Source organism: Dermacentor variabilis, chromosome 2 (assembly GCF_050947875.1).
Source record: "Dermacentor variabilis isolate Ectoservices chromosome 2, ASM5094787v1, whole genome shotgun sequence".
NCBI lineage: Eukaryota > Metazoa > Arthropoda > Arachnida > Ixodida > Ixodidae > Dermacentor > Dermacentor variabilis.
The window spans coordinates 25,296,486-25,311,426 of record NC_134569.1 but is presented as its reverse complement, the minus strand read 5'-3'; the positions used below and the strand labels follow the sequence as shown (position 1 = coordinate 25,311,426).

The window sequence follows — 14,941 nt, the reverse complement described above, 5'->3', positions numbered from 1 at the left end:
GCGAGTTCGCTTGGACTGAACAGGGCTTGCGCTAGGCAATGGTGTCTGGAAGGCGGCTCCGTCGGTGCCCACAATAAGCGAGAATTAGTCGCAGAGTGGGAAAAATTAACGATACTGGCGTATATAGCGCCAATATAATCGTGAAAGAACTACGTCGCACCATACTCCTGTAAAGCGTGCATCGCCGTAGATAGAGACAAGTTGAGGCAAAGCCGCCCTACAGTGCACTTTTGGGAAATGGAGCGAGTTCGCTTGGACTGAACAGGGCTTGCGCTAGGCAATGGTGTCTGGAAGGCGGCTCAGTCAGTGAAACAATAAGCGAGAATTAGTCGCTGAGTAAGCAAAATTAACGATACGGGCATAATGATTGCCAATATAGTCAAGGAACAGCCCATAGTGCACCACACCCCTGTAAAGCGTGCATCGTCGTAGGCAGAGACAAGTTGAGGCAAAGCCGCCCTATAGTACACTTTAGGACATGGAGCGAGTTCGCTTGAACTGAACAGGGCTTGCGCTAGGCAATGATGTCTGGAAGGCGGCTCCGTCGGTGCCCACAATAAGCGAGAATTAGTCGCAGAGTAGGTAAAATTAACGATACGGGTGTAATTAGCGCTAATACAGTCCAGGAAGCACGTCGCAAGATACCGCTGTAAAGCGTGCACCGCCGTAAATAGAGACGAGTTGAGGGAAAGCCTCACTACAGTTCACCTTTGGGAAATGGAGCGAGTTCGCTTGAACCCAACAGGGCTTGTGCTAGGCAATGGTGTCTGGAAGCCGGCTCCGTCGGTGCCCACACTAAGCGAGAATTAGTCACAGAGTAGGCAAAATTAACGATACGGGCGTAATGAGTGCCAATATAGTCAAGGAACAACCGCATTACACCATACCCCTGTAACGTATGCACCGCCGTAAATAAAGACAAGTTGAGGCAAAGCCGCCCTACAGCGCACTTTTGGGGAATGGAGCGAGTTCGCTTGGACCCAACAGGGCTTGTGCTAGGCTATGGTGCTTGAAAGGCGGCTCAGTCGGTGCCCGCAATAAGTGAGAATTAGTCCCAAAGTAGGCAAAATTAATGATACGGGCATAATGAGTACCAATATAGTCGAGAAACAACCACATTGCACCATACCCCTGTAAAGCATGCACCGCCGTAGATATAGAGAAGTTGAGGCAGAGAAGGCAAAGGCGAAGAAGTTGAGCCTTCTTGTTTTTTACAAGAACACTAATTTAAAACGATAACGTGCCTTACGAATTGTGGTTAGACCAATAATCCCTGGATGTCGCGACCAGCGTTGCTGCTGCAGTTCACGTCTCCGGGATTTCGGGATTTCTTGAAGCGTTATGCCGTTTACGGACAAGCTAATGTTCTCTTCTGACTACAGAGGCCCACAATGACTTCCAATAAGATTTGATGCTGAAGCTTCGCGATTATTCTATAACTACGCAGAAGCATACGAGAACACCAGCCAGCTGCAGCGGTGCCCAACTTTTTACCAAGGCTCCGACAAATTTATTTGCACGCTTTAGACGTAATTACGAACGTGTGGTACAGCGTGGTCACACACATCTGGTTTGCGTGATTCAATTGGCCGCCTGCTTCAAACTTAAGGCACGCATTATATGCATGAAGTAAATTTGCTTTAAAAATGAATACAGTAAAAAGAAAAGTGAGAATAAGACACTGACACATAAAAGAAAGGAAAAAATACGAAACACGAACAACGAACGGCAGTCACTGCACAACAGGTCAGATTTCCAGCACTAAGAAAATGAATCACGATTCAACTCACTTGAATGGGCTCTTCCGCTTCACTTCCTCCATATTCCCCCGATTTCAATTAATTTGAGGGGGTTGACTTGACTGACGGCGAGAGCCTGCTTATAGTAGTTCCAATGAATAGATAACTGCAGTTTCATTGCAGTTTCTGACTTGTTTCTGCAGCACGCAGTGAACACGCACACGAATGCAATATATGATGAAAAAGAAGTTTTGTCTTTAATCATAACTACAACAGGATCAACAATGTCAATATATCAGCACACATTTTTTTTTCTTTTTTCTGAAGAGTAGGACGAAAGTTTTGCTAGTATGGTCATCTCGATGAGCAGTTCTTTATGTCTGCCACAGAAAGGGGACGTTAAACAAGATACTGAAGGCTTAACAGTCCCTCTACAAAGAAAGAGAGACCTCTGCATTGGAGCGCTTAGACAGGCGGCGTTATTCGAGAAGGGCTCCGCTACGACGGCACTTAGTCATAAGGGAAGACTGCCACACAAAGAATTTAGCGATGGCCAAGCAGTGCAAATATGCAAGCGTTGCTCACAAAAAAAAAAGCGTGAGCGTGAAAGAAACTAGGCTTGTGCTTTCAACAGGCACAGTATCAAGCTGATACTCGTTCCGCCAATATTGACAGTTGAATACATTCTTCAAAAGACAATGAAAGAACTGCCATCGGGAAGCCCTTACCGCGAGATAAAGGAATGAAAGCGACGCTCGAACGTCAACGAAGAAGAAGAAAACGCCGTTTTACGGCAGTAAAAAATCCTTCAAAAGTTGCGCAAGCAGCTGGTAAGGTTTGAAATATGTGCCTTCTCAATTATATGCCAGTCGCTCAATGTGCAATCAAAAATGAGTACACGCACGCATGCAAGCAGAACAATGCTCAGTTCCGTTTGCGAGAAACAAATGAAAAAGGCGGCACTGTATCGCACAGACAAGTGGTTTCGACAACACTTCAAGAAAGGTTGCAAGAATGGCAATCTCGCTTCATTCTTTGAGACTCCCTATACTTCACTCTGGACATTCTAAAGTGCCGGCTTTACGGTAAAGGCGCCTATCGGATCTCAAAGTTCCAATTAGGGATCGAAGCATCACAGTTTTTAAGTGGACACACCTTTGCTAATAGATCCTTATATTTCTTGCGCTTTCCGAGGAAGAGCACGCGCATTTCAAAAATTTATTCGAGCAGAACATCTGAGCACATGTCAAATAGGTACACCAGATCCTTATGCGGCCGCATGGGAACATCGTACGGATAAAAATTCCACAAGCTATTCTTATCTAGGATTCGCACATTTACGTACAGACGTACATAAATCTACAGCAGCATTTGTCCAGTGGACAGCGTTTGGCCAATCATTCGCCAAAGCATGTAATCGGATATTTTCAATATTTTTCCAGGTGAGTCACATTGGAAAGTTCGCCCTCGCGTGATCGTTTCTGCAAAACGGAACGTAACGAGACAAATAAAAATAAAGGAACAGGGTCTACAAAAAGGCGTAGTAAACGACGCTGTCATACATTGTGAAATAAATTATTTATAGCTCTGGCGATAATCTGTCTTTGGTTTTCCGGTTAACGTTCCTAGAGGCGAGCATTTCTCAGCGGGTGCTACACAGCACATGACTTGCAAGTGGTAACGACTGCTGCCGTTGTCACCTACGCCACTAGCGAGATAACATGTACAATATTTGTCCGAGCCATGTACTTTTCTAGAGTTCCCGCACATTATTCAGTCAACAGCAACGGGACACTTACGGACACTTTCTCGTGACATTAGCGCAGAACGGCAATCTGGTCGTGTTGCAAAATTAAACAGCATAACAAAGCGCCAGTAACAACTTTTTGACATATGTTGTAAGTAGGATGAAAACGCCGTTTAGAACGCTGCGCTGACGTCGACAAGTGGGTCGGTTGAATAATTGATGCGTAATGAACAATGCCGAAAAGATAGACAGCGTCACGTTATCAAAAATCTCTCAGATTATGAATCCTTGTCTGCGCTGTTCGCTGCTTGCAAGTTCAGGGACTGAATTTTTCAAGTGAGACTTAGAATTACAGCAATCTGCATTCCTACCTAGTGTTGCAACAAAATTAGTAGTCAGAAGTTGGGACCGTGGCTGAAGGAAAGACAGCAAAGGAACACGCAAAACCTCAATTAGCAGTGTATGAGACGAATCCAATCTGCACGCCAGGCCTGTTCATTTATTTGAGCAGCACACGAAATCACTCCAGCTACGTCATCGACAATCACGCACGCGCCGTCAAGTGTCTGAGGCAGAGCCGAATTCACGTGGAGGTGAAGAATTGCCAACATTCGTTCACGTACGTAAGTGTTGCCAGCCACACAAACGCGCCACGCTTTGTCTACTGAGAAGTGGTTCATGCGGTCATGACGTAGAACGTCTTTCACGCTATGAAAGGATACACAGCTGCTTTCTAACTCACTTTCTCGCACACTTGCAAGGATCATGTACGTCGGATGATTTTGGGAGCGCCGATGTCTAGGAATAATGTGAGCAGTTAGTGATCCAGGAAAGTACCTTAGCAACTGCCCATTAAAGTACAGTTGTTTCTCAGGTGTGCTTTGAATGCTTTATCGTTGCACCTGCTGCCAGGCAAAACATAATCGCTGCGAACGAAAATCACAAAGCACTGTGCGTAATTCGCTAATCATCGTGTAAGCTTTCGGACTTAATTTCACAGCGAAGTACCCCAGCCCGCATAGCTCATTCTGTGCTTATACTACACTGCTCATTCGCCGCAAAATTAAGCCGACATGAGACGGCTAGCCATATCGAATGCAGCTGTACATGCACGCATTTTTACTGTGTCCAGAAGGTGGAGGTGTAGAGGCCGAATTAGTTTCAAAATAACACAAATTCGTCAAAGCGGCACACCAGTTCACTCACTACGTTTTCTAAGAACAACAGGCTCGTGCAGTGGAATCATCCAACTAATGCTTCCTTTGTGAATCCGCGGGGTCATTCCGCTGTCCAATCACTTCAAAGTGCGCACGCAGGCATCACAGGTCCGACACATCCCGCTTAGAAAGATGCAACTGGCACGGTGGCGAGGTGGCGAGGTGGCGGAGGTGGCCGTGTCACCAAGCACACCAGTTCGCGCGCATGCGCACGCACCAGCACAGAAGGTGTGTCACTATACACCAATGCAGACGTCGATGGCGGCAGCCTTGCGAAGGCTGCTCACGCACTGTGTAGAAGCAGAACAGTTCGTCTGGGTGGGCCGGCACAGGTGGTACTCCTGTTGTCACCCACGAAAGCCGGCAACGAAATCAAAGATAACTGACACTGACATGTGAAAACAAAACAATTACAAATCGGAAGGAATAGAAAATTCGTGGCCCTCTAGGCTTGAAGATTTCTTAGGTCCGCGAGGAAATTCAGCAGGCTGTGCTATCACGGCTGCACTGATGTTTAAGTACGAAGGACTGACGGCTGCACAACTGCGATGCAGAGATAAGCTTCTTGAACACTGCGTCACCATCTCATGTATTCCCGAAAAAAAAAAATACTATACTGAAAGAATGTATTGCTGTGGAAGAGTTATGACGCCAAAAACTGTCGACTGCGTATCCGCCAGTTTTATCGCGAATAAACCAATCACGCCTCCAGCCAGCATTCAGCACAGTGAACTGGCATGCTGCGCGCTTTCTCCGCTAGACCTAGGCTACAAGTCGTTTCACGTTAAGTGTCTAGTGGTTCTTTTCCGTAAGGGCTGAGAAGCATGTTTCATAAATTTTTCTTTTGTTTGTGTAGCTCTCTGAATGCGCTCAAATCACCTCAACATGCAGTGATCACCAATTATGAACGGACATGAGAAAGAAAAGCATGAAATGCAAACTTGCGCTACACAGCTGTAAACTTTATCTTTCAAGTCAACGTTGGGTCATGGTTATCTATTGCAAAACACTTCAGTGAAAAAAAATGAGGTATCGGTAAAAAACAAACTGAATCATTTCTCCACACAGTGGTATACATTTCTACTTTCTTTCAAATTAGTGAAGGACTGCCCACAATATACCACGGAGCGGACACCAGAGGTGAATAAAGCGGGAGTTCGAGATAGCACGCACAGTGGGGTCGTGACAACACATCCTGTGCCGTCGCAAAAATTCAAGAACTCAGTCGCGTGGTCGGTCAAGGGGTTTAGATTGAGCACAGCAATACAGAGTAGGGTCCACTATGATGCGGGTATCCACAAGAACTCCCGAGTATCGCGCCACGCACAATATCGGTGGAGCATGCTCCTGTGACGCGCCATTCTGCCGATGTTTCAATGACAGCCGTCTTGCTTCATATATGCGCGATGCTTTCATGTAATAAAACTTGGCTGCCCGTAGCTTATTCTTTTCTATGTTTCAGTGCCCTCCTTGATGAGCCTTGGGAATGGATAGCTACTCGTCCTCATGAAATGATGACGCGTTGCGAAATAGTCTCAAGTTTCAAGCCGACCGAAAGTTCAGTTTGACACGAGGAACGGTATCAGAATTGCTTTCCCCTGAGACCGTTGAAGTCAAGCGCTCGTAGCATCATAGACACTAGGGTGCGATGTAAGCGAACGCTTGTCACTTCGAGCACAAAACAACGATCGTCTTGATCAAGAAGAAGCCAGTAACGAGAGCCCACCACGGAATCGCACGACTTTGCGCGCGCCATGACGGCAGCGGCCGCGCCCGCGCAGACGTCTCTTGCAGTCTGGTCAGTTGAAGTAGTAACATCACGTCGGCTCCGCGTTTCGGTGATCTCGATCGTTCACGCGAAGAAATCAGGCGAACGAGAAACTGTTGAGCTCCAGGACTTCGAGGTTGCAAGGCCGCCTAGTGGAACGGCAGCTGGCCAACCCCGGCGGTCTATAAGGGGCGGCCGCTCAGCACGGCTGCTACGAGAAGCAGCAGCGCCAACAGCCGCGGCGCCGACAGCGACCAGGCTGAGCTGCACTTGAACCGGCAGCGGGTCTTGTAGACGTCGCCCAGCAGGTTGCGCGCCACGCGCAGCAGCGTGGACACCAGCGCGCTCACTTCCTCCTTGCAGCCCGCGTTGTTGGAGGCCGCCTGGAGGCACCGCTCCAGCCGGTCGAGCGAGCTGCAATAGAGGGGAAGGACATCAGTATCATTGATCTGTTCCACAAGCAGTAGACAAGTTAACAGCAAACACTTCCTTTGATGAAAACAGGATCGCGAAGGATGATGCAAACAGACACACGGTTACCGTACGGTATTTCCTATACTGTTATCATTCTACTGAGGTTCTCTCCAGCGACCATTTTTCGCTGAGAGACTGCAAAGAGGCACTTCTTTTCCACATACACCAGGCGTTTCAGCGAAGACTTTGAGTAACTATATTTAAAAATTATGCATACCCGACCCACATGTTGGAAAACATTTTTTAACTGAGAAGTGAAGCTTTCATGAAGCGGTTGAATGAATGCCATACATGCAACCGATTATATTCTGCACAGCGTTTTGCACCATAGCGATTACCTGCCTAGCAGTAAGGACGGCAAGACGCGGAGAACCCTATCACGTTACCCACGTGACCGCGCTTCATACTGTCTCCGACATTGGCCCCCTTTGCTATGGCACAGTATCCAGATCTCAACGCGTCGACTAGAGGAAGCCAATCCTGGAGATTGTGCAAAAGTAAACTGCACGTTACTTGGCGAAAGTTCGACCTAGCAAATGTGCCCCCTCCAAACCCTAGCAAAGTAGGCATAGGAAGGTTTGCTTTATTAAACGAATTGGAAATTTGCCTATAATAAATACGATCACCATCTAAGTCGCTGTCACAAAGTACATAAAGCAACAACGCCGATTGTTATCAATGCAGCCGTTGCAGCCGTACATGTTCAAAGAACAACGGCTGCATTGGAGCCTCTTGCGATAGGATGAATAAGGAACGCATCAAACAAGAAACGCGACAGACACGGTGAGGCGCACAACCGTGCCTGTCGTGTTTCTTCTCACGTGGCGTTCTTCGTTCAGCGTACGTAGCGCACGCCACGCCACGCCAAACCAACCCGCCATTAGACCCTAACCTAACCGTTGCTAACGGATAAATGAAAATGGATAATGAGCACAGGTACCGGGCTGAAACAGCCAGTTAACAGGCGGGGTGTTCAGGGCTTGACGGCGTGTTTCGCTCCTCTGAGCTGCAGAATGAGCCGCGCGACCACTGAACGGAGGGAGCTTCCCGCGAAATAAGGAATGGCGGCGCAATGCGAGAAGTTCACATGGCAACAACTCGTCGCTGTCTCAATGTGCGCCTCCCAGAGGGCGCACAGAGGGCGTAACGCTTCCGCAAACATTGGGTTCTAGTCTGCTCGACGAAGCGCCCACTTCGATGGCGGCACACTCAGCAGCGACGGTGATTGAACGTCGCCTTACTAGTCGAGGACAACTCCGACCTATTCTCTACAGTCGAACGCTTCTACAGCGAGATGACCTCTATAACCTCTATAAAGAAGTGTCTTTTATGTCGCGGCCGAATCCCTATGTTTGACACACACACACACACACACACACACACACACACACACACACACACACACACACACACACACACACACACACACACACACACACACACACACACACACACACATACACACACACACACACACACACACACAATATATATATATATATATATATATATATATATATATATATATATATATATATATATATATATATATATATACAGTGAAGTAGACGCGCGTATGAAGCGGTTTATTGACGTTTCGGCCGGGGTCCGGCCTTCATCAGGCCTGCAATAAACCGCTTCATACGCGCGTCTACTTCATTGTGAATATTTACCCGGACCCAGAACTGCTTTTTTTCTGGTATATATGTATTTATATATATGTATATGTAAAATTCAATGAGAAGTTCTGTAGATCCGGTGCATAGGTAGTTTTAGAAACGAAGGTGCACACTTACGAAAATTGCATCTTTAATGTTTTTAACGTTTCGGCCGTGGCACGGCCTTCGTCAGAATAAACACAGATACAAGCGCGCCGCCGCTTTTATGGGCATGCGCACGTGGACATAATCAGTAGTACATGCACGTGTACACTTGCAAATAATAGAAAAAAAAGTACCGCAGCAAATATAATATAAGCACGATAAATGATATGCATGAAATATCATTAACGTGTCACGATGATTGCAAATGAAGTACAAAATAATATCGACTGCGACATGGCAAAACTGATTTGGTATGCTTTGTCAATTCCGTACAAGAACATACACATCAAGATATGGCAGAAAGGCACGGCATTTTTCCTACGCTATCGTTGATACCCGATGACACAGTGTTAAATTTATGGATGAGAAAGGATTCTCGTACCTCTCGATCATGGTGCGATTTGAAACCTGATTGTATTATGGTTACACTGATATTGTCAAACGTATGACCTGGCAGTCGAACATGTTTACATAATGCAAGGTGTGGCAAACTGTTAACGTGTGCTTTGTGGTTATTGAATCTGACACGAAAAGATGTTTCGGTCTGACCGATATACTGCATATGACACACTGAATATTCAAGCAGTTAGATGACGTTAGTGCTGTCGCAAGTGAATATATATATATATATATATATATATATATATATATATATATATATATATATATATATATATATATATATATATATATATATATATATATATATACAGAAACGAGATAAGAAGGGATAGAGGGGGGCTCGATTTCGATTACTCATAACCATATACGCGTAAAGCCACCAGACAATGAAGTCAAGGGAAGCACCGGGGAAATTAGCTGTGGCTGAAATTTAAATGTAGAAAATAATGAAGAACAGGGAAATGAAAGAGGACGAAAAGACAACTTTCCGCCTTGGAAACCAAACCAACAGCTTCCGCATTACGCGTGCGTTGAAATACCATTTGTGCTACGGCGACGGCTGTCGATCAGTCCAGTAACTTGGGTATTTACGTTTACTAGATCTAGCCTTGGGAGTGTTGGCCAGCGTCACTCAGGGCCGGGGTGGGCGGATCTGGAAGAACCCTTTCTTGCCCGATGGTGGGAACATGTGAGCTTAGGGAGAAGGCACGGGGTTAAAAAACCCTCGAATGATAACTAATGATTTCAAGGATTGTTCAACTCGTCCGCTCGTTTTCGTAGCGCATCAGCGGATACAACGGTTGACGAATACATCGCAGTTGATGAAGGTGTGATGGGGTAATCGTAACTGATGACCGACGACGTCTTAAAAGCCAGATATGGCGGAAACGACGCGAATGTAATAATAATAATATTTGGTGTTTTACGTGCCAAAACCACTTTCTGATTATGAGGCACGCCGTAGTGGAGGACTCCGGAAATTTTGACCACCTGGGGTTCTTTAACGTGCACCTAAATCTAAGCACACGGGTGTTTTCGCATTTCGCCCACATCGAAATGCGGCCGCCGTGGCCGGGATTCGATCCCGCGACCTCGTGCTCAGCAGCCCAACACCATAGCCACTGAGCAACCACGGCGGGTGACGCGAATGTCAACGAAAGCAACAGTGCTGAACTTGTTGTAAACAAACCAAGAAGTTGAATGGCAAGGGAGGCGATAGCGGCATTTGACATCGGCAGTTTTACTTTGCGTAGCTCCTGCGTTTCGCTACGAAGGACGCCGTGAGGGTTGGCTGCGGTCGCACATTCAGCCAAAGTGCGCACAGAACAGTTCACGGAGTATTTCAGGAAGTCTCCCTTGAATTCAGGTTGAGTAAAGGTTTCGTTTTCTTGAACGTACTTAGCCTGATCTAGTATGAACTCCAGGGTGCGCGACCTTCACAACGAAGTGACCTGTATAGAGGAAAATTCCGCAGGGCCTGATCACTTCATAAAAGCGTTCGACTGTATGTTTCTTGTGAAAGTGGCTCAGGCAGCTCTTCCTGTACTATTTGTATTTTTGTTCGATCTTTCACTTTTTCCTTTCCAATTTTCGGTCCGGCATCACTCAAGAAGCCCGCTCTTTCTAAAGGGCCTGGCCACATCTGCCCACCTACCTAGCTGGCGAAACGTGCCGCAGAAGAGCGGTGAGGGCCGACGAGGCGCGCTGCCCCCTTCCGGGGGTGCCGCCCAATTGGCGGCCGCCTGTTTCGCTTGCAGGACGAAATGCCTCGGCACATACGGAAGACGTTCATGAAAAATTGTTGGCACGCCGTCGCATTTTCCCGTATGCTAGCGGAATCGAGCGAAATTGGTGCACGTGTGAGAATGTCTAATATAAGCGAACCTGGCTGTTTTAAAGCTTATAGTCAACAATTACGACCAGTCATTCACTAAAGAAGTACCATGCTTTAGTTAAGTGAGCGTCATTAGTCCTACAAATTCTCAATTTCACCAACGAGAATAATGTATTGTAAAGAAGAAAATAAGCTTAACAATGTCGGTGTGCTTTACGGATTGCAAAAAAGCATTCACTGAATCACCAAATTTAAATGAATGGAAAATTTTGCATGCGCAATTTAGCAAATGTGTAATTTTGGCTCTTCCGTGTTCTCGCTGTTTTTCCTTCCTCTTTCTTGTTCTCAATGTTCATATTAGGACGATAACGTTCGTTGCAAAGACGATTTATCATGTGGTTCCTGGCAGGAAGGTGATTTAACTCAGCATAGTGCGCTAGCTCACAATGTGCCGAGTGTTCTATTTCATGTGTGCAAGAAAAAGCTTTCACACACCTGCCAACACGGTGCAAAAATAAAGAAAAAGAGAAAACGCAACGAAAAAAAAAGCAGATCCAGCGCACATCTTCGAATTTATGTAGATCTTGCGAAACGGTTAACCAAATGCTATAAATTTGCCTATTCCATTTTTGCATCTTTGACGTAAATGAAACTGGCGCGCGCACCCTCGTGCTCCGCAGTGTGACACACGCGACGATCATCTCAAAGAGCTAGTTGCTGGCAACGATTGAACTATACGTGCGATTGTGGCCTAATGGTTGATAATGAGCGTGCGTGCGTGCGTATGTGCAAAAAGTAAAAAAAGAAAGAAGACTGGTCGAATGGCAAGATAATCGGGCTGCTGTGGCGGGGGACCAAAGTGCAATCCCACCATCGGGAACGTAATCCTTTTTAGTGGTGCGAGCATCGAGTGACACTTTTGTTTCTTGCGCAGAACTTCCGGTTCACTTGCTGAGACGACCGGGGACGAAATTCAATATAAGAAAAATGTAGTACAGTACAAAATTCATGTGTTTCATTATAGATATGATATCAAAGCATAAGTTTAGTTACAGGTGGAGTTACTGAAGTGTCTGGAATAATTATAATTAATTAGAAATCGCTGATTACCGCACACCAAAGCACAGAATCGTAGACCCGCCACGTGAGCACAACTTTGGCGAAATTCCTGGAAAGCCACAAGTAGAAACCGGAAGTAATGACGTGACTAATGACGTCACACACAAGAAGGTGGCGTGATATTTAACCGGCTAATTAATGGAAAACAGTTGCTTGGCATAGACTGAACATCTACCAAGCAAAGTGGGTGTGGCGTCACTCTTTACTCTCTCGCTCCTCCTCTCCCGGCGCTCACCTGTTCGGTCGCTCGCAACAGCCGCGCGCGCGCGCTCGTTACATGCTCTGACGTCAGCACCGGAGAGGGCGCGTAAGGTGCGCTTCGGGCGCCGCTCGCTAGGGGGCTATGCCACGCCAGGTGGCGCGCGCTGCGCTTCCTCCTCGCCCGCATATCGTGCCAGGGAAAAGACGTTCCTCGCTTAACCTGAAGAGCACCAACGCCGAGGTGCGGGTGACACTAAGAGACACCCAAGTCGAAAATTAGAGTCGCCTACCGTTCTTAAAATTCTCTAAATATATTTTTTTATGTATGAGCTATTCAGCAGAAGAGCAGCATCCAGTCACGGTCAGGAAATCCCGGAATGGTTCACAAAGACAGCGTCGCTTTAAAAACTGGAAAGAGCATTTAGCAGATCCACTGATGGCCAGGCGAAAAACGAATTACCCTTTTGTATGAGGAAACAGCACTCCGTTTCTTGTGTTTTTTTAAAACTCTTTTATGTCGTCGAGATGGAAATGAAATATTACTGCCAACAGAATAGCGAGTGAACATTTACGCAGATAAACGATCAATCAAAGCTAAAACAGCTCCCATCGCCGAATGAGTGCACACTATTCCAAGGGTCCCAGTGTGAAATATCGGCAAAAAGCTTTGCCCACGGCAACGGCTACAATGGACACTTCCGTCGTACCGATGACATGAAAAAAAAAACAGAAATCAGATAAACAGTCTAATTTCGAGCCTAATCTAGGCAGCTGATAATAAATCAAACATTTTAAAGCACCACAATGACTAACGCCCGTTTACAGTCGGCCGAATCGTTAACAACCCGAACCGAAAACCCGAAAGAAGTCTAGAACAAGCCGAAATGTCGTGAGGAAACGCAAGAGTACGAACTTAAGGCGTTTCAAAGCTATCTCTCAATGACGGAGCATACCTACCACACGATTTCTCCATTTATTTAAAACGAAAGAGCGGTCTACATGGTGGACAATAAGCAGAACTCACGAGGTGCGCTGCACCTTACTTCAATCGCGCCACTTACGACACCATAATTTTCAGCTTGCGTGCAGGTGTCCATATATCAGCTCTCCAAATACGAGACTGAGCGCGTCACTGGTACGAAACGACGAGCGTTCCAATCAGTGCGCATTCGCGGGCAGCGCCTGCCAACTGAAACGTGCCCGACTGCGCGACACGTCACGCATTGTTAGACAAACAGGGAATGGGGCGTAGCGAACAAAATAAATAAACAAACAAACAAAGGCAAACAACTGCTCTAACGAGCAAAGTGCACCTGTCCTTGCTTCCTTCAATGCTCACAAAGGCAATCGCAAACTGTTCGCGCCGGATGCGAGAAAACGCGTCACTAAAGTTAAAAATAAAGGAAACGTATAGATAGGCACGTAAACGGGAGGCGAGGAGAAGAGCCGGTCTGAAAGGCGCAGAGGCGGCACGTTTCCTCGGCAAGCGAAAAATGGATGTGCGCATACTTCCGTGTCATTCTCGTGCCGGAGCCGCGTGTCGGCAAAGCGGTCCGGCCCTGAAATGTCGAAGCATCAAATTCGTCACGCACGGTTAAATAAGTGGCGCCTACTTGCATATGTGCCTTTTGTTTCTCTGCTGAACAGTACGATCTCTGCCAAGCATCACGTGATGTTAAAGCTCTCAGGAAAAGTGGAAGAGTTGTGCGAGCAAGACGAGATGTTTGCTTTTTAACGTAAACAGTGCTCTTTTCATTGAGGCCAAGAAACTAAGACTTGATGGTTGCAACAACTTTCAAGGCGCGAAGTTGCATCGGTGTCCGGCTTTCAATGCGGCGGTCGGCCTCGACAGAGCACATCGTTCAGTAAGAATACGTGCAAACAAAAAGTATAAGAGATCGATCAAATTTTTGTTTCTTTTTTCTTTTTCCTTTCTTTCCTGGCTGGCTCTCTCTGACCAATGCACACCGAGCGACTTTCCCCGGTTTGGCTTGCGTAGAGTTTGTATTGGTTAATTTTATGACATTATAATGGTGCAACGCTGTGGAGGCTGGAGATACTTTCTGCAGTGCCTGTGCCCGCACTTAGAAATAGTTTGATGTTCTTGACCGTAATTGTGCGAAAGTGTTCTTTGTACAGACTCAGTATTGAATGAAAAACATTTTAATCCCTAGAAATAAACTACGGTGTACGGTTATCTAATGCATTGTGTTAGACCAATTTGCTTTTCATTGCATTTCTTATCATTTTTTTTTATTGGCAGCCCGTCAAGGCAGCCTCAGGTGCACGCTCGCGCGAGCATACGCCTATGGCACCTTTGGCGTGCAGCGAGGCATTAACGGAACTCGCGGAGTGATACATCTTCGTCACGGAACTTCTTGCGCAGCTTCCACAGCGTTCCACCTGATGTCTGAAACGGAGTATAGCTTGTACAAAATGGTAAATATCAAATGAAATCATTTTATTTCCAAGATAGAAAACATTCTGGAGAGGTTCATTGGCTAGAAGCTGTTACGAACAGCTTGACTAGGCCAATGAACCCTTTACAAAGCAGTTGGGACTTAACCAGACTAACTAAAAAGTATAATACATAATATCGTAAAATAATGAAATGTCT

The 14,941-nt window shown here is 46.3% G+C and overlaps 1 protein-coding gene across 1 annotated transcript in view; it reads right to left on the bottom strand.

Annotated features, from left to right (window-relative positions):
• Positions 1 to 1,972: 1,972 nt before the first annotated feature.
• Positions 1,973 to 14,941, bottom strand: part of LOC142571526 (uncharacterized) — a 541,018-nt gene continuing 528,049 nt past the window's right edge. Inside the window, exon 3 of the mRNA XM_075679956.1 lies at positions 1,973 to 6,885. Coding sequence (XP_075536071.1) covers positions 6,654 to 6,885 — 232 coding nt within the window. The 3' untranslated portion in view covers positions 1,973 to 6,653. The remainder of the gene's footprint in view (positions 6,886 to 14,941) is intronic.